At 34.3% G+C, this 19,089-nt stretch overlaps 1 protein-coding gene across 1 annotated transcript in view; it reads right to left on the minus strand.

Annotated features, from left to right (window-relative positions):
* LOC149779311 (uncharacterized) overlaps positions 1-16,326 on the minus strand; it is a 114,801-nt gene extending 98,475 nt beyond the window's left edge. Inside the window, exons 1-12 of the mRNA XM_089939930.1 lie at positions 16,155-16,326; positions 15,102-15,130; positions 11,295-11,333; positions 8,825-8,897; positions 7,956-8,083; positions 6,439-6,534; positions 5,295-5,531; positions 3,644-4,186; positions 3,089-3,213; positions 2,089-2,239; positions 1,263-1,494; positions 75-511 (exon numbers count right to left, since the gene is read on the minus strand). Of these exons, the coding sequence (XP_089796056.1) occupies positions 75-511; positions 1,263-1,494; positions 2,089-2,239; positions 3,089-3,213; positions 3,644-4,186; positions 5,295-5,531; positions 6,439-6,534; positions 7,956-8,083; positions 8,825-8,897; positions 11,295-11,333; positions 15,102-15,130; positions 16,155-16,225 (2,161 nt within the window). The 5' untranslated portion in view covers positions 16,226-16,326. The remainder of the gene's footprint in view (positions 1-74; positions 512-1,262; positions 1,495-2,088; positions 2,240-3,088; positions 3,214-3,643; positions 4,187-5,294; positions 5,532-6,438; positions 6,535-7,955; positions 8,084-8,824; positions 8,898-11,294; positions 11,334-15,101; positions 15,131-16,154) is intronic.
* Between the last annotated feature and the right edge of the window lie 2,763 nt (positions 16,327-19,089).

The raw sequence follows: 19,089 nt of genomic DNA on the forward strand, positions 1-19,089 counted from the left end.
TCTAAGTATGACAACACAAATATTCTTTCAAAGGCATATAAAAGATTGTTATTCTGAGCCATGACAAGTATTACCTTTGGTTTTCCCAATGAACTGAGGAGGAGCTGTAATGTATACTCGTGTCCTTCCATCCCAAAGGATGGTAATTCCATTTGCGAGCTCAGCCTTCATGAAGAGTGAAGACACCATGTATATCTTTATGCCATTTTTCTGGTATGGAAGGCTTGTGATGCTCTGACCATCGATGATCAACTGGTGGTTGTGGTCCATTTTAATGGTGTGACCCTCAAACATGATACTAATTGACTTTGTGCATGATGCATCATGGTTGCCACACTGAACGTTGTCATTTATCACGTTAAAGCGTTCATCATGGATCATGTAGTATGAACAAATACCCATAAAATCAAAGCGTTTTCCATCAAAAGTCATGTAGTGTGGGTCGCCCGTAGCTGAACATGTGGCTTCACATTTCTTGTTTGTACAGTCCCAGTTGCCTTTGATGCAAATACTGAAGGAAATAAAATGTATGGAGTTTATCTTTCATGGTTCCCAATTACAAATGTTTAGAGTCTACATGAATTTCACGTAGCAGATGACATCATTAATATTACATTTTGCAATCTGTTTCATATTTTGATATTACATATGTGTGACATGTTCAGCTGTCACACAATGTATGAGTGCTATGACTTATATGCCTGGATGTACCTAAAATGTGGAAATCCTGACTTATTATCTCAGGTGATGAGAATCATACACATGGATTCATTTTAAATTAAAATCCTCTACAAAGTCCTTTGTCAATCAGAAAGATAAAATAAGTCATACCTGTGTAATTTCATTCCAATATATAGAGGACCATACCTGTCTTCTACAAGCACAACATAATAAAATTCATTATGACAGTCAAAAGTACTGAAGGAAGAAAGTTTATTTCCTGCAGCAGTGTTTATAATATAATTGATTCACATCTTGATTAGGCTGTCTTTAAAATGTCTGACTGCATTTGCTGAAATTTAATGAATTAATTGTCCATAAATTGCGCAAATTTAAAATTGGATATATCTTCACTCAGGTGTTTTCTATCTTTTAATTAATTCTATATTTTAATTTAATTACCCAAGTGTTTCACAACTGAAAGATAAAACCCCATAATGACTTACAAAAAAACAAAAGGGGAAAATATTTTGGCATACTTTCAGTTCGAAATTCGACGTCAGATACAAACTGTGTACCAGACTGGTAACACCAGGGCTTACCATTTATTGCAGTCTTTCTTTACTAAAGCTCCTGAGTTATATTCCTGACCATTCTGTGTGCAAGGACAGTCATTTTGGTGTATGCAAGTATCATTGTGTTTGACCATCCCTTCTGGACAGAAACAGCCATCGACACAAACTGAATCAGTACAGGCTGCAGCTTGAGAAGTACACGTCTTCTCACATGTGCTTCCACATTCTTTGTAGACCATGTTTCCAGGACACTGGGCAGCTAAACATATATGTAAAATCTTGTTAAAATAATTTCATACATTCAGGACATGAACTTGAATATTTGTGAGCTAAATACTGTTTTTGCATTGCACCACTTTTTGTGGATTTTACAGTTGATTCACACCACAAAGACCCAACAAACAAATATCCTTTTGATGAAAACAATACTTCCCTTTCCCAAATCGGCCGCAATTTTAGCCTTTGGTTGCTAAATTTCCCATTGTACCATACACATTAATGGTATAAAAAGCATACAGTAATGAACAACAAAGAATGAGATTTGATATAACATTAATGTGATATAATCAGGATGGATGTTGCTGTATAAAATAGTAGGTTTATAGTGTTTGCAAATAGTTGCTCTTTATACACTAATAACTAAGATACTCCACAAATTACTTATCATTGAAAGTTCTAGTTAAAACACTTCCAATATGGCGCCAGAGTAACATTTTGTTGGGAAAGGAAAATATTCTTGCCAGAGAATTTAATTTCTAATGGTCTTATGTGAAAAAATATCACAATCTTAATAGAAAATTTTAGCAATGATTTGGATTCTTCTAAAACATTATAAACCATGTTCCCTACTTACGACAAAGCTGTGTTGTTCTCCAACTGAGAGAGATTTTGGCATCCATGCAAGCCCTGGAGTAAGCCTCAAAACCACTGCATACACAATTATTGCTGTTGTCTGAACAACAGTCTGCTTTGCAGGACTCAATGTATGGTCTTGGATCCACTTTCTGTAATAAGGAAGAAAAAAATTCAAAATTTGAATAAAAACATAAATGATTCAACTTAAATATATAGATTTAAATAATGAAACAGATCTCAAACTTGATACTATTTGTTTTTATGTCTATTTACTTGGAACATGAAATTAGATTTTAATTTTCTTCCTAACAATGACTAGCATTCATATTTAATAAGAGAACAGGTTACAAGGAATTCTAGATTTGAAGACTTCCTGGTTTTTTAAAACCTAATTAGTGTTGTGAAAAACCATGGATTCTATCTTAGTCCATCATGATATATCAGAAAAAAACTAATATTTTTTTTTCCAAAATCCCTTTAATTTTGTGTATATAAAAACATTTGCATCTGGCCACTTCTGGGTAAGTTGTAAATTCACAAATGTGGTGACTTTGTTTCATAAAAGCCAAGAACAGAATGATTATGTGATTCCAGATCCTCTGGTTACTTGTCCTGGACTCTCAAGCTTTTCAAACCAATATTCAGAAAACTTATGGGGGACTTTCAATTTTGAGTGAGATGTGTTAGACACTTTCAACGTGAAATAAACTCAACAAGAATCTCCTGATTTAAATGCAAATAGCCACCATTTGAGACCTGGAGTGGTCAGTGAAATTTTGATAACAGCAAAATATTTATTGCATTGATTCTGAGAAAAACTGACAGTTTTCTTTGGGGGGGGGATATGTCTGTACAATTTCATTACTTTAAATTTATTAGAAACAACAAGTTTATGCAAGTGAACAGGGACATATATTTGGACAGTTTCCACAAATGTTTATTTCCAAAATTTAATGGAAAGCATTGTTTGCACATGTAAAACTGTTTGCAACACTCACAGAATGACATGGTTGGAAAACGGCCCCCATAAGGGCATCACATTTAAGATGGGCTTCTCTGTCCACTTTCTGGTCAGCTGGAGTGGCAGTTGAGCAGCCAGACTGAGGGACATCAGTACAGGTTTCTGAAAGTAGAAATACTGCATACATCTCGTCTCCATGTTTGTTGTCTATTGATGAATTGTTTTGAAGAACAGTCTCAGGTTGATATATTTCCAATTATTTCCACATTTGGAATGAATATACAAGTTTTTTTGTTAACATTGTAGACTATGTGACTTTATAAATAAAGTGGAACTTTGAAAAGTTTTCCTTTGAGAAATCTGTTCAAATTTCCCATAGACATTAAACTTTCTAATTCAATGAATTGTCAACGTAAATGGTGAATTAATACAAATGCTCTATTAGAATTATATCATGTGATACTCAGAATTTAGAATTTAGGAAACAAAACTAATGCAACAGAATACTGTATCACATGACTAACTATATCGTTAGGTAAAACATTAAACTGCACAGCTACAAATTAGATGCATAGATTTCTTATTGAAATACCTCCAGCCAGATTTCTCTTCCATGTTGTGGCAAATGCTGCTGGTTCTTTCACTACCTTTTCAGATGTTGTGTCAGACATGAAATCATTGCTCTGATCATGATCATACACACCACACAAGCCTCTGGTGTTACCCTTCAGTGCATCAGCAACTGTAACAAACACCATCTCATATGTGTCCCATCGAACTTTAAAGCCCAAACTGCTTCTGACAATTATGTAATGGCTGATTTTTTCAAAGATAACTCCCCCTTGAGTGCCTGGTACAGTCACTGTTGCTCCATTGTATTGCACTATAGGTCCCGAGCTGTCCCTGCGAAGGGCAATAGTGTCTGTGCCTATGTAGATTTCCACCTCTCTCTTACATCGGTGTCCTGCTACACAATTTTTGTCGTTCATTACATGAATGTGGAATGTATTAGCTGCAGAATCTTTTACCAGTATGTATTGACATTGTCCCTTGAAGTGGTACACTTTGTTGTCAAATGTTCTGTAGTGGTCCTGTCCCCATGCCACACAAGTTGCCTCCCCTGTCTCTGGATGCACTGCAGAAATGTTTTAAAAAGTTATAAATGGACCACAAATGCCTTATTACAATGAATTTATTGTAATAATGGCATGGATGGATGGATGATGAACAATAGCACTATATTCCCCAACAAAACTGATCATGTGGCACACCATCTTTTAGAAATAAAATCCAATGAACTTTTATATTTGAAATAATTGAAAAATCATTAATTTGTGAAAAAGCCAAGATTATGCCCAAGAATTACATGAAAGATGTATCAGAGGATATCCATGAAAATCATCACACAAGTCCATATAAAACTTTATAAGGAGATATTAATATCGCTTACAGTTTTAAATTCTTTGGTATTTGTTGCATAAGAACCCTCTTCATTCATAAGAAAGGAAATGAAACCCTGATATTCGATGTATGACTAGACGTATGACAAAAAAATGAGAATGCCTGGTTAGAACTGTAAGGATATGTAGATCTACTTTCCTTGGTTCATCAAGTTTGTATTTCAGAAAACAATTTTTCTCATTATAAAATATTTTAAGACTTCTAAACACTTTTTCTTTTTAAATTTTAACTAGACATGAGCATTTTTAACTTAATAAATAATGTGAAATTTGCTGCTTAATATTGGTCATGGTCCATCCTTTGGATAGTAAAAATATAGAAAGCTTTAAGTTAAAAAAGAGCTTTATTATTTTCTAGGTTATTGTCTTTACCCAAAATGGACCTAACTATCAGATATCATTAGAATATGTCCCCATCTTTTATGAGGTGTAGGGAATGTTCCTTAATGTAAGGAATTTAAATTATATTTAATGATGGCTACACTGCCACAGATTGGATGTTATGCCTCAATGGTACAACCGTATATTTACCATAATGATCAAACTTAATCAAAATCTCCAAATTCACACTAACTGAAACTGTTATTTTTATTCAAACACAATCTATAAAGTCGTGATCAGTAACTGAAAAATTGTCATTCTATACTGAATAACATCTTTGTTGGAATATTTCTTTAAATTTATTGTTCACTGCTGATGCTTAATTAATCTGTGGGTATGTATTGTTCTAAATTATTTTATAAGACACTTATAAAGGTGAACACACAATTGCATCATGATTACCTGTACTAGGAGCCACATGTGTTTCATTTAAAACTGTTGACAAAGGAACACAGTTGGGAATCTCAGAGAGCTGGGGAATCCATGTACCATCTGGAGAACAGGCATAAGAAGCAGAGATGTTCCACTGGGGTTTGAAACCGGGATTGCAGCTTGCAGTACAAATGGACCCTGATGCATCCTGATTGCAAACTATCCTGCCATTCTTTGGTTCTGGTGGGTTTGCACAGTTGCTGTAAGCTGGAAAGGAAGTGAACTTATTCTAAAGTGTTGTAGTAACCATGCAATATTATAAGAGTTTTGCTAATTTAATTGATATCTTGGCATAACATGTGATTACATTACTTGAATTGGTTCTTAAAAGGTATACCTGCAGTTTATTCAAGTGTATGATTTCACTTGATTATTTTAGTATGTATGACTGTTTTACCTGACATGCAAGATATTTTTTGTTTATTTTTGTCCAAGTTAAAACCAAAGAAAACTGACCTTCTGTCAATCAATATAATACTTTGTTCATAAGAAGTTCATATATGGCATATTCTGAAATAAACATTTTGTAATATATATATATATATATATATATATATATATATATATATATATATGCAAATCTTTATTTGATTGGAGATATGTTGTTTTCTTAACTCAAGATAATACTTTTTTTTTCATGAAATATAATGGATATATAATGAATAGAATCCATCTAGCTGTCCATAAATAAGAGTAAGACATTTGTTTCAAGTCACTTGATAGCATAGAGCATTCTTTATTAAAAAAATGAATCCCCCCCAATGAAATGATCAGTTAAGAAATTAGTATAAGGTTCAGCATCTATAATAGTAATAAAGGCTAACAGACAAGGGTCAGGATACCACTTGAAGTGATTGTAAAAGATGCACTCTTCCATGATATTTTGCTTCAACACACCACAAAAGTAAAGTTAACTTTGACTTGTGAAAAATAGGTACATACATGCCATTTGTCTCCATTGATTATGACCAAAATGGTGAATCTTGCTTGAATTATAAATGATTAATTTAATTACAAACAAGCCAGTTTCACATACTAAGACATGAATCACACAATAAATAATGACAAAAGAACACATCAGAAGGAGTAAAATTCAACATTAATTTACACTTACGATACTGGCACTTTTGTCCCATAAATCCTTGCGGACAGGCACAGGTGTCTGGTAAAATGCATGTCCCACCATTAGAGCAGCCTGGATCGCAGTCAGCTGAAAGCAGGAGAGCATTATCTCAAATAATCCACAAAGAAATTTTCTTACCATAGCCTAGTAGAAAATCTAAGGAGAAACTGACAAAGAAGGGGGGGGGGCATATTTTGAACTGCATGCCATGTACTTGATGTTAATTTGTAAAAGCGTGTGGGTGATATTAGTGGCAGAACTTTTCTTATGGGCAAAAATGAGTGCCTGCATTGATAAACTCAGGTTTCCAAAGATTCAGCAATGTTGTTTAATTATTGTGATGAAAATTTCCCATTCTTGTAGTTCTTGGAACAAGTGTGTGAACAAAACAGAGCGGTTGTATCTGACAAAAACCAGAGCACAATGGTTTTAAAAGAAAAGATTTTAATGATTGTTAGTTTGCCAATACGAATTTTGGTTTTCTGTTTTGTTTAGTACTGCATTCAAACCTGATTTGCATGGCCTGTCAAGATCACAGTTTAATTCGATAATAGAAGCTGCACCAAAATTTTGATTGTCACTTAGTTTCTGTTTGCAATCAACACTCATCTGTCCCAGACTTTTCCATCGTTCTCAGACAAGATTATCATTATGATGAGAGAGCTAAAACCAGTACTTAAACAATTTTGTTATGACATTTAATCAAGAATGTTCCATCAAAACGTGTACTGTTTGTAGTTAAGTCTAACTGTACTGTATGGATGACACTGAGCAGGGAAAAGATGCAGGTCATGTAAGTTCAGCCACTGTCAATTTACTCAATTTATGTGGAAAATTATTTTTAAAATCTTAGACTAAAATTCGCAGCCAATATTTTGCTGATTGGAATTTGCTTTTAGCATTTTTTAACACGTCATCCTTGCTTACATAAATAAAACTACAGTCATGGCATGTTAAGATCCGTTCATCAAGGGAGATAGGGAGGACGAAGAAGAATAAAATAGGTATAACGGCTTATATGTTACACTGGGGCTCGTATCGTTGCTTACAACTGACCTATCATACATGTACTATCATATATAGTACATATATGACAGGTCAATTGTGAGCAACAATACGAGCCCCTGTGACTGTAAGGGAAAAAGTATTTCAAAAGGATTAATCATCACTGCTGCTATAACACTGATACATTTAAATGTCTTGCTATAGAATATATAAACAAATTCTTGCAGTATACTAGTGTTCTTTGTTATTCTTTATCCTTCGTTTTAATTTCACTACAAATAATGAAATATACTTACCAGGTTAGAGCACTGTGATTAGAGCCAAACTTAATTAACTTTGATTTATTGACTTACTTTAACATCATGAAATAAACGTTTAGATTACCTAACATAAACTTCTGCAGTATTTGTCAGACTTGACCTGAAATGACATAAATGACAGCAAAGAGTTCACATATCGAAATTCCTTCTTTTCATTCAAAAAATCGAAACTGCTATACTTACGGACGCAGTCGGGTATGTTCGGCCCAGGTGGATCAAACCACTCTCCATTCATTTGGTCGCATTCGCGCTGTTCTGTCTGTATCCCACTGGGAAACTTGTATCCATTGTCACATGTTGCATCACAGTGGCTGCAAAATCACAACAGGAATTTAGATGTTTGCTTCTGGTAATTTCGGTGATAATGGATGGAGAGAAGAAGTAAAAGACATAAAAGTAACAACAAATTTTATACTACAAAACACATACATACACATGCGTACCTATATACATATCTTCGGCCCCACCCCCAAACTTCATCGCAAAAGGTTAACCATAACGGCTGCTGAATCTTATACATACTTTTATGCATACATTTAGCGTGTGTGCGCGTGAGATATGTATTCGGTTTCCCATAAAGGTAGCCGTCGGTCTAATGTATTCCGAATACTTGCCTTTTCAAGATTATGACAAAAGTTAGGGCCGGATAATAATATTTAATTGAGAATGGAACAAGCAGAAAATCGTTAGCTTACCCAAATGTTTCATATGAAGTAAGGGGCAGTCCATTTAGTACGTACGCAAGGAGGCGGGAGAGGGTAACCCAAATGCATGGGGGGGGGGGGGTGAAGGAAACGGGTAGGTGAAGTTGAAACCTCGATAAAAATTTGTCTAATACGTAACATGTTCGACTGGGTTCAATCGGCGTTTGAATTTTAGCAGACGCAGGACAAACTGTTTAAAGTTACGCAGCTTATTTCTTTGATGCAGCCAGACATTCAACGTCTACGTACTCAGGTGGGGGTGTAAAAAAAAAAAGTACGCATGTGTACAGGGATGGGGAGGGGTCAAGCTTTGTCAGATTTTTGCATACGTATTAAGAGATCACTTACTAGAACGGAAATCCAGCTGCGCAAGCTATTTTTCCTCTTTTTGGTGCGGGCAGTGGGGAACATGTATTGGCTCCTACAAATATTAAGTGAAATGACGAATAGTTAGAAAAGTGTTATGTAAAGAACAGAGATGATTAAAAGACGTACTCCAGGTCTTACAAATACTAATGTGTGTATGAGAGAGAGAGAGAGAGAGAGAGAGAGAGAGTTGAAAATATGTGTTCGCCTTACTGCATTCCGTGCCCATATAAATATTTTGAAATTTCTGTTGCTTTGATTTGGTTCCAAAGCTTGAACATTTGCAACAACAACAACAACAAAAAAAGGAAAATAAAATGGTCGCAATATGTTATTTTTCACGTCTGTGAATATTTAATAGTTGAATTCATTCTTTACATGAACGCCCGATCACCTAAACAAAGAACTATGGCCATAGACTAATGGATGAAAGTTAATTAACCCTGAAAGCTGTCAAGGGCTCTGAAAGCGCGAGATAAAATAAAATAACATAAAAGTAAACAATATATGTGAATTTCATTAGTCGAATGTGCCAAACCATTGGTAAGATGGGGACGATTCTACTGAGCTTTTAGTTCCATATTAAATTAAATGAACCCAATATTTTGTAATGAATCAGTTTGGAAATAATAATAGATTCGTCTTATAGCTTTAAAGGTAGTAAACATAGATCCGACACTTTTTATCAGTGTGTGCCTCCGAGAAAGCAAGCCTTTCATGGTCCAATAGACAACTTATGGAGTTCTCAAGAGGACTTTTAAAGAACATTTTAGGTTTAGACAGTAGAATTCAAATTAGAAAAAAAAGGACTTTCTGCCCCGGTGATAACAAAAAGACTATCAAACATATTATTTTATCAAAGATTTCATCGCGTGTTCTGATACTTTTGCAGCGTAGTTTTAGTCCCCTGAATTTAATTAAAAAATTATGTAACCGATTCATATGTTTTCAACGTCACTTTTGTCTTTTATTGTGGATAGCTATAATAAAATAATAATATGTAATAATGTAAGATGTAAATGTAATAATATGTAAAATAATAATAATGTAATATGAACTGAACAGACGCATAACAATTAATACGTATGGCTGCTTTATCATCCATCTTTGCTTTGCTCAACGGAATGCAACGTTATTTATAACTGTTATCAATATACCAATCATATATGCATTTATTTCAAAATGATAACCAACTTACTTGCAGCTCGTATTCAGTCGCCGCTTGCTGGATATTGTCAATGCCAAAAGTGTTATCAAAGAATTAAAATAATGGCAAGTTTGTGTCTATATTTGTTATTTATTAGTTATTTATATGTTTGGATTTCATTGTTTTATAAATTTGAATGGCGGCAGATATTCTGTTTCGGAGACAGTATAAACATTCTATCTCTCTGCAGTTATTATAACATTTCTAGCAAAAGTTTATTTGATGGCATGTTGAATCACAACAAAACGTGCACCAATTCTAAACAGAGTGATAAAAATTTATCACATTTTCAGTAATATTCGATAAATTCTCAAGTTAATAGTTCGCTCTATGTAAAATGTGAGTTATAGAAAGAATGATTAAAATGTTTTGGAGCATTTATACATGTGAAACATTGTTAGAAACCACGAACATCTATCAGACATTACGTCAGCCGACACGTTGCATGTATGGCTTACTGGTAAGCTATATTTTACCCTCGATTACGCAGGTCAATGGGAACTACAAAATGTTGGTGTTATTGTTGTTTAACTTGGAATGTCGCTGCACCATTTAAACAGTTGGCATTTAGTTGCACTTTACAAACTACAATTTATATTCTCTTTGCGTACATAATTTGTTTCCGAAGTAAAGACGAGACCTTGAATTTGTGGGATTAGATACCATATTTTGTTGTTGGTTGGTTGATTGTTATAGGCTTAACTCCAATTTCAGCACATGATAGGCTATACATAGCAGCCAGTATATATGGTGGAGGAAGAACCCGGACAAATCTCAGAAAGACCACCCAACGCACGGGAATCTGCAGGTAAACTTTCTCAACGACGCAGGCAGAGCTCGAGATTGGAGGTGGGGTCTGAATGTTCTTCAAGATTTCGAGGTTGTTATTGTGTACTTATATCTATTTACAAACATGTTTAATTAAAATTCATGTATGGAAATATATCTAAAAATCTTAACACAGATCAGTTAAAGATTTTTGTCGATGAATCAAATTCTCACATTATTCGTATATACTTCTATTTTTCTGTTAATTTATCTGCATATGAATCTTTTCACAGATTGTATGCTTCAAACCTGCTGCGGGACGTCAGACAAAAACGTTATGAAATTATTCAAGACATTAATCTCCAGCCTTAACCAAGTAAAGATGTAAGGTCTAAATGGGTGAAAGTCGGTATATAGAGATAAACCGTACGGCAAAGTTGAAACATCTTTTTAACAAAATAAATAAATAAATCTGACCTTTGTCGGTCCCTTGGCCAACAAGCGTTGATAATGGGTCTGAAATAAATTTTGGATATGGCTTTAAAAACCAAACTATTTTAAGATTGTTCCACAGATATATAATTTATTTTGACATTGGCATTGCAATGTTATCCCATCATGTAATTCACATCGTGTAGCAAAGTACAATTCGGAATTAAGTATGTCCTCACCATATGTACCGCCTAAACAAGAGTACTGACAGCCTATATAACAACAAATCACTGCTTATAATTCATTTGTAAAACCTCTAATGATTACCAATACCAATCTGTTGACTGAATGTGGACCGAATTTTCAAAGGGCCTAATTCTAGTGGATAAATCTACTGTTATAAGGCTGTATTGTAGTCTCTTTTAATATACGTAACTGCCTCAAAGTCACTTCTACTGAGCAATTACCTGTTTTCAACAGACCCTTCCTCATAGTGTGGTATTTATCCATGTCGCAGCAAAGGACACGAAGCTAGTTGATGTGGCTTCATTATATTTCGCAATGCATCTCTGGAAACCACGTGTTTATTGAAGGATAATTAAAAAAACGGTAATCGATAAACTTTGGATATTTAGAGTTTTGAAGATTAGAAACTAAGAAAAAATAAAAAAATAAATCTACATTATCAGTTAAAAAGCCCAGACACTCATTTATGGGATGTTTTTCTCGCTCGATTTATCGGTTCATTTCTGTTATTCCTTGGGGTTCCACAACATGTAAGAAAGAACAAAATATTGCCCTTGAGAATTCTAATAGGCATCATCACAGCCCATGTCTAGATTTTAGTAACAAACAACGCCTAAGTCAAAATATCCATTTACCAGGTGTTCGTACAGCGTTGGACCGGTATCTAATTTCTAATTAACTAGAACGATTGAACCCTTCTAAGGTTTAGATGTCTCCCGATAAGGTCACTTGCAAACGATTCTGCACATCTTACCTGGACGATGGGCAACCTGGCAGTTTCTCCTGTATGGGACTACTAAAACTGACAATTTTGAACAAGGCACACTGAAGCAGAATAACTTATAAATTACAAATATAGATACCAACAGAAAGCCTGATTTGCGTTCTGTGTATTTATGTCTTTTTGTAACATTATCTTGAGACTGAAAGAATTTATTTCAACTTCCAAACACAATATAAACTCAACGGTAAATCTGCCAGCATACCACACATATGGCTGCTGATGACGTCATTCGGGAACTCGCTGTTTCATTAGCCTGCCGTCGGTTCGATATCAAGGTTGTATCAGGCGTTCCTTGTTCGCACCTTTTCTCTGTTGGCCATAAGCTCGTAATCATTGTAGGATTTATTCCCCTTGAAAATGATATCTTTTTTACGTCCTAGAGGAATATCATTAGCACAATTGGGATCATTAAAAGCATTCAAGTATCAATCCATAAAATACTCGACTTTTTCCCCTTTTCATGTGTTCTATATAATAGTAAGAAGGAAGAAATGTATCCCCTTTATATGCCATGAATGTTTTCATGTCTTCAATGCGAGGAAAAATAAATGTCTTTGTTTGTTTTAATTACTCAAAAAAAATAACAAGAAAATCTTAGGAAAATCTTTCTCATCAAAAACGTTTGTAATATTAAAATAAGTAAAAACTATGTTAATGTACCATTTTCAGCCCATCAGATTCCGATCATGTCAGAACGAAACATCGCAAACGCAGTATTACAGTGACGTATCGCCATTTGTGCGTTCTTAGCTTATTTAGGAATGTACCTTCAGTGCTGATGATATGGGCTAATATGCGGAATGGACAGATGCATGCTTATTTAGCAATGTGTTTCCAATGCGGATGGTGGGGAGGCTCACCAGTTATTATGTACTTTTAAGAGAGTGAGGTATGTAAGGTGAAGTTTGCATTTGAAACATGCACAGTAGAGAGAATGTTGTCATACCGCTATGCTACTTTGATGTAATGTGACTGATATTTCTTTGGATATTGAACTTATGGAAAGTGTACATGATCTAATTACACTGGTAATTAAAACGACTGCTCCCTTATGCTAAAAAATAGCCTGAATTAGTCTAAGGTACACTATCTTTAGCACCTATTAAAGTAGGGACAATGAATATGCCCAACTAGACAATACCAGCTTCTGAAATTGCAATGAATGAATTACTACATGTATAAAATGTAAAAAAAGTTATCGGCTCTTTTGTTTTGCAATTTACCTCTGAAGTCGAGGAAGTGAAAATGACCAAGCGGAGCTAGCAGATTTTGAAAGATGCATATCTGGAGTAAGGCCAAGCAGTATAATCTATAACCCATAGTACACCCATCAATCATACACCAAAATAACGGGAATCAAAGGTTCTTTGAACAATACCTAAGATATGTAAGGTCTTTTTTAAATACCCAGTATAACCAGTGAGGAAACACGGGGAAATTCTTTCTCTTCAAAATCCCTATGTAAAATACGAAACTGTAAAGCGCCACCGGTATGGGCTAATCTGTGGAATGGAGAGATGTATGCTTTTTTAGGAATGTGTTTTCAATGAGGATGGTATGGGCTAATAAGCGGAGTGGACAAATGTATATGAGCAAGGCAATTATGTTTAATTATTGTTGCTAATGTTCCCCTCCCTTTATAACCAAACGGGTTATCGGTATTAACTGTGACGTATATTTACCAAACAAAGTTCGTAATAAGCGGTTCATTCTGCTTGGTCATTTTTATCACAGCCGAATTCTAAAGAAAACTAAATTGATTAATTATGCTCTTATCACTTTAATAAATTATTATTATTGCAGGGGAAATCATGGTGTATGCCCATTCAAGCAGATCAAAACCCAGTTAGGAAATCATTGTGTATGCCCATTCAAGCAGATCAAACCCCAATTAGGAAATCATTGTGTATGCCCATTCAAGCAGATCAAAACCCAGTTAGGAAGTCATTGTGTATGCCCATTCAAGCAGATCAAAACCCAATTAGGAAATCATTGTGTATGCCCATTCAAGCAGATCAAAACCCAATTAGGAAATCATTGTGTATGCCCATTCAAGCAGATCAAAACCCAGTTAGGAAATCATTGTGTATGCCCATTCAAGCAGATCAAAACCCAATTAGGAAATCATTGTGTATGCCCATTCAAGCAGATCAAAACCCAGTTAGGAAATCAATGTGTATGCCCATTCAAGCAGATCAAAACCCAATTAGGAAATCATTGTGTATGCCCATTCAAGCAGATCAAAACCCAGTTAGGAAATCGGTGTGTATGCCCATTCAAGCAGATCAAAACCCAATTAGGAATCAATGTAGGATAAAATATCGCATAAGCCCTGATGATTAAGGAATTAGGAAATAAATCGAAATTTTCTTGTGCATTCCAGAAATAGATCTAAATGTTATCTCTTTTACAATCAATTTACATCATCATATGCATGCATGATTGATTCTATAATTCTCTGATGCAGTTTGGTCACCCAGTCATTTACTCGCGTTTACCTGCTTTCCAAAGTAAGGAAACGTTTATGTACATTTTGGTTATTGGGCGTATATTTAAACATTGATAAATGCGTATAATGACTTGTCGTATCTGTTTTTTGTTATCGAGTTGACAATGAAGTTATCGTACTCCCAACACTGCAACCATATTAAACTTCCAGATCCATTCTTCATTTTGACTCGCTGTATCTTTATGAATAAAATGAAACGTGTATTTCAAGTCGCCCCAGTTGTCTGCTCGCCACGTGGATCTAATTTTCACGCTTCTTAATAATAATAATAATATGATGATGATAATGATAATGATGAGAAAGATGGACTAACCTGGTGCTTGCCTTCTTTCCCTCGCCAACCTGAAAATAAATGTAACAATATTAAACTTTTAACTCATTTACTTCAGTTTTGCAAACGTAATCCGTTTTACTGAAGGAAATATCAACAGAATGTGCAAGTTTGCCAGTAGATGTACTAATAAAGATACTGTATATTCTTTATTTTTCAACAGATGTCAGAAACTATTAGATACCTGCATTATTATACATATAACTATAACGTTATTTTAAATAACTCCGCGGCCTCTTATTTCATTCCTCGTTTAAAATTTACGCCCATAGGAGGTGCATATGCAAGGCACGAAACCCATGTATCATACCCAGAACCAAATGCTACAGACAGGGGCATTTTCTCTAGATTACATAAACGAAAACTTAATTTCTGGCGCACATTTGAAAATGTATTTATTTTCCATAACTGTGATAAGAAAGCCATCTTCTTTAGATAATGGTCCATCGAGCCATCTTTTTCAGACAATGTTCCATCGATTCACGATTAAGAAATAAGTCTACCCGCAACCATTGCATAGCGATATTAGAATCTGTGATAAGGTATCTTGACATATTTCAATAAAATCGAATATCACGTTGGTACGATAATCTCGTCATGCATAATAATTTACTGAAATTTCTCTGACAGAAACCTGAAGCATTCACATATCTCTAATCATTCGTGGTAGATGTCGTTTATATGGAAGTAAAATGATATGAAAATTAGCAACTATTTCCAATAAATATTGTCGTTTATCAGCAGGTGTGATGTTTATGGAGGTGCCTTGTATATGGATGTGTCATTATATTAAAGACAACTGACTTGAGAGATAATGTACTTTTCTGGAGGTATATACTAACATACAACCAAAATTGAAAAGTACAATAAAGATGCAAATACCAATAAGATACAAATAAGAAACAGCAATAGGGTGTATATTAGTCCCAGAGAAAACAACACCGAAAAAATAACAATTTGTTTGTAAGAAAATGTACATTAAGAATGAGACTAAAGTTTAATTCAAAACAAAACCCAACATAAAAAATTACGTACCTTGACTCGGCAAGAGCGATGAGAAGGAAAATGCCAGCGCCGAATAGATTCATGCCGGCACGAAATGCCATTTTACGGTTATGCTAATGTTTCGACTTCACTTTATGCACGAAAAGTGTTTATACACACGAAATCATCATTTATTGTTCAAAGTTTCTGTTTAAAGTGGCGACTGTTCTCGAACGTTAGGTCCCTGTCCACTCACGAAAACACATATTTCTGGGGTATAAATACTGTCGGATTCAGATCACATGACTCTGTCATATGCTTACCAATCAAGGTAAGACGAAACTCGTTTAGCAAGGCAAATTTTATCGTGTCCTGGATGGTTAATTGAAAGAAGTATGCAGCTTTTGTTATTCTCCTCGACTTGTTTCCAAATGTGGCTTTCTTATCAAAGTTCGGTTAGTTTAGTTTTTTCTATGATTGATTAATTACTATTCATCATTAATCTTAAAATACTAAGGCCTTTCATCCTTATAGACAAGCTTTCTTCATTTTCAAAGAACGTTATGCTGATTTGCAATGTACTTGGATTAATGGCTTTCTGACAAAAGCTGAAATAATACGATGCAAGTTTACTTCGTCCAAAATTTAAGAAATGTCAGTGTCAGAGTTGCTTCTATTATGTATACAGTACTTATCGTTATTGTTAATGTGTGCTTCCAGAAAACTGTAAGTCGTATGAAGGAAAAAATATATAAAAATGCATACTGACAAGTAATATAAATGCGATTTTAAATATATTTATTGTCATTTAACGCCGATTCCCGTTAAACACTTTTTTATAATAATGAAAATGCATTAGTAATTTACGTCATCATTTGTTCTGTAAAACTTTTAATAACTGTTTATGTTTTTGATCAGATATGACATTGATATCGGAGAATCATTGTGCTTTAACTGTGTAGTCGTGGAGAAATTACAAAAATCCTCATTTACAGAGGTGAACTTTAAAAAGGCACATTTTTAATGAAAACTATTTTTGTGTCTATCAGTTTGTTTCTATGTTTGTCTGTCTGTACCTTAACGAAATTAAATGTATGTTTCTCCTACTATTATTTCTACTACGATTATTATTATTATTATTATTATTATTAGCTACTTAGTGTTCATCTCATTTTCCGGAAATAGAACTTCTCATCATTTTAAGTTTTAATAACCAACCGCATGATTTATGTAACCTACTTGATCACCTCAAGGTGAAAAGAGAAATTTGCGATTGCAAATATGACATGGATGTGCTCACATTTCAGCTATAGCAAAATTAAGAAATTGAGCATTTTTACGTAATATCACTACATCGTATCCAGAGAAAAGTCACTAGCAATCAGTTAAACATTAACGTGCGCCGTAGAAAATATGATTTTGAAAGTTTGACTGAGACAGAATTCAAGTAGGCTTTATTCCTTATCGTCTGTTATGGTAGGGTGTTCATATATTATGTATGTTACAGAGGTTAAAATAAAGGTATAAATATGTTCAAATTATATATGTTAAAAAGGTTTGAATAAAATGTTATAAGATTCAATTAATTCCAATAGCAAATGTCAGGGGACTGAAATATGTAATAAGCTCGTTGACAGCTGTGTGGTATAAGAAATACATGTCTTTGCACCAATGCCAGTTGTGAACAGGGGCACTGAAAACACACAAGGAACGCGACGGCATCTATTCTCGAAGGACTAACATTTTGTTGCAGATTTTTAGAAAGCGATCTAATCTCGAAGTGAGCTTACATTAGAAACCAGCTTGAAACTGCCAGTGCATTTGAATCAATAACTGTGGAAGATAATATGTTCCAAAGATGTCAGACAAAAAGAACATTTGACATTATAATCGCGGTTTCATCTTTATTTGATCTTATTTTTCTAAACAATAAATTGGCGAAGTTGTAATTGTCGCACCCGCATTAGTGATATAACATGGGTTTACTTATTTCATTGAAAATAAAATATGGAAAAATCTTTGAACGTGAAATTCGGATATACTCTCAAGACGATTTTCTATTTGGTTTTCTTTATTCAAGGTTTATTTGTTGGCTAATCAAGTTGAAATTGTGAATTGTTTTCTCTTTTGAAGAAGCATCAATGAGTAACTGGGAAATCTCGCAAAGAAGGGGCATATAATTTCTCCAGCGAAGCTCATGTCTTGCTGCTGGGGATATAACGATCCAATAACGTCTCGGGAATATCGATATTTTCGCTACGAAACAATAAATCATTTCGTCGCCCCTAATCGAGATACACACAATACAACCAGATAACTTAAGATAATATTGTTAAAGTTATCCATTTCTTCCGTTATAAAATTGGTTGCCATTTCCTCTCTTTTCTTTATCATTTATTCTTAGAAATTGTATGTCTTAGATACTTTGTTTTTATCGGATTCCACAAGTTAAACGGTCTACTTGTATTTCACATCGCATGGATGTTGTAAGGTACATTTACTTTGCATTGTCTAATCGACCTTTATCCATAACTGAGGGTATGGGTTGGGCCTACGTGTCTAATATCATGTAGGGTAAATATGTTTACTAGCTTTCAGTTCCAGATAAAGCCTTGATTCTGACCTTGGAATTTTCTCAAAACGAAATTATATTTACAGTTTGAATGGAAATTTCAAATAAGATGGCGCAATAGTCTGGAAATGAACTTTTGACACTCGTCTGATTCTCCAATTGTTTTATATGTTTGTAAATTAAGGTTGGTTATATTAGAATTACTCATTCCTACCTTAAGATCCGAAGTGGATTCAGTCTTATTGATGTATTCCGTTTTTAATTTGAGAGGATTTATTTATTTAAACTATGCACTGGAATTACAAAGTCAATATTTGCGGATTAAATCATTATTTTGAATTATTGTGAATCCATTCAAGAACATTTTGGTATATATCATTTTGATACTGAAGATTGCTGACGCACTCGAAACTA

This window comes from Sinohyriopsis cumingii, chromosome 17 (assembly GCF_028554795.1).
Source record: "Sinohyriopsis cumingii isolate HCF-2022 chromosome 17, ASM2855479v2, whole genome shotgun sequence".
Lineage (NCBI taxonomy): Eukaryota > Metazoa > Mollusca > Bivalvia > Unionida > Unionidae > Sinohyriopsis > Sinohyriopsis cumingii.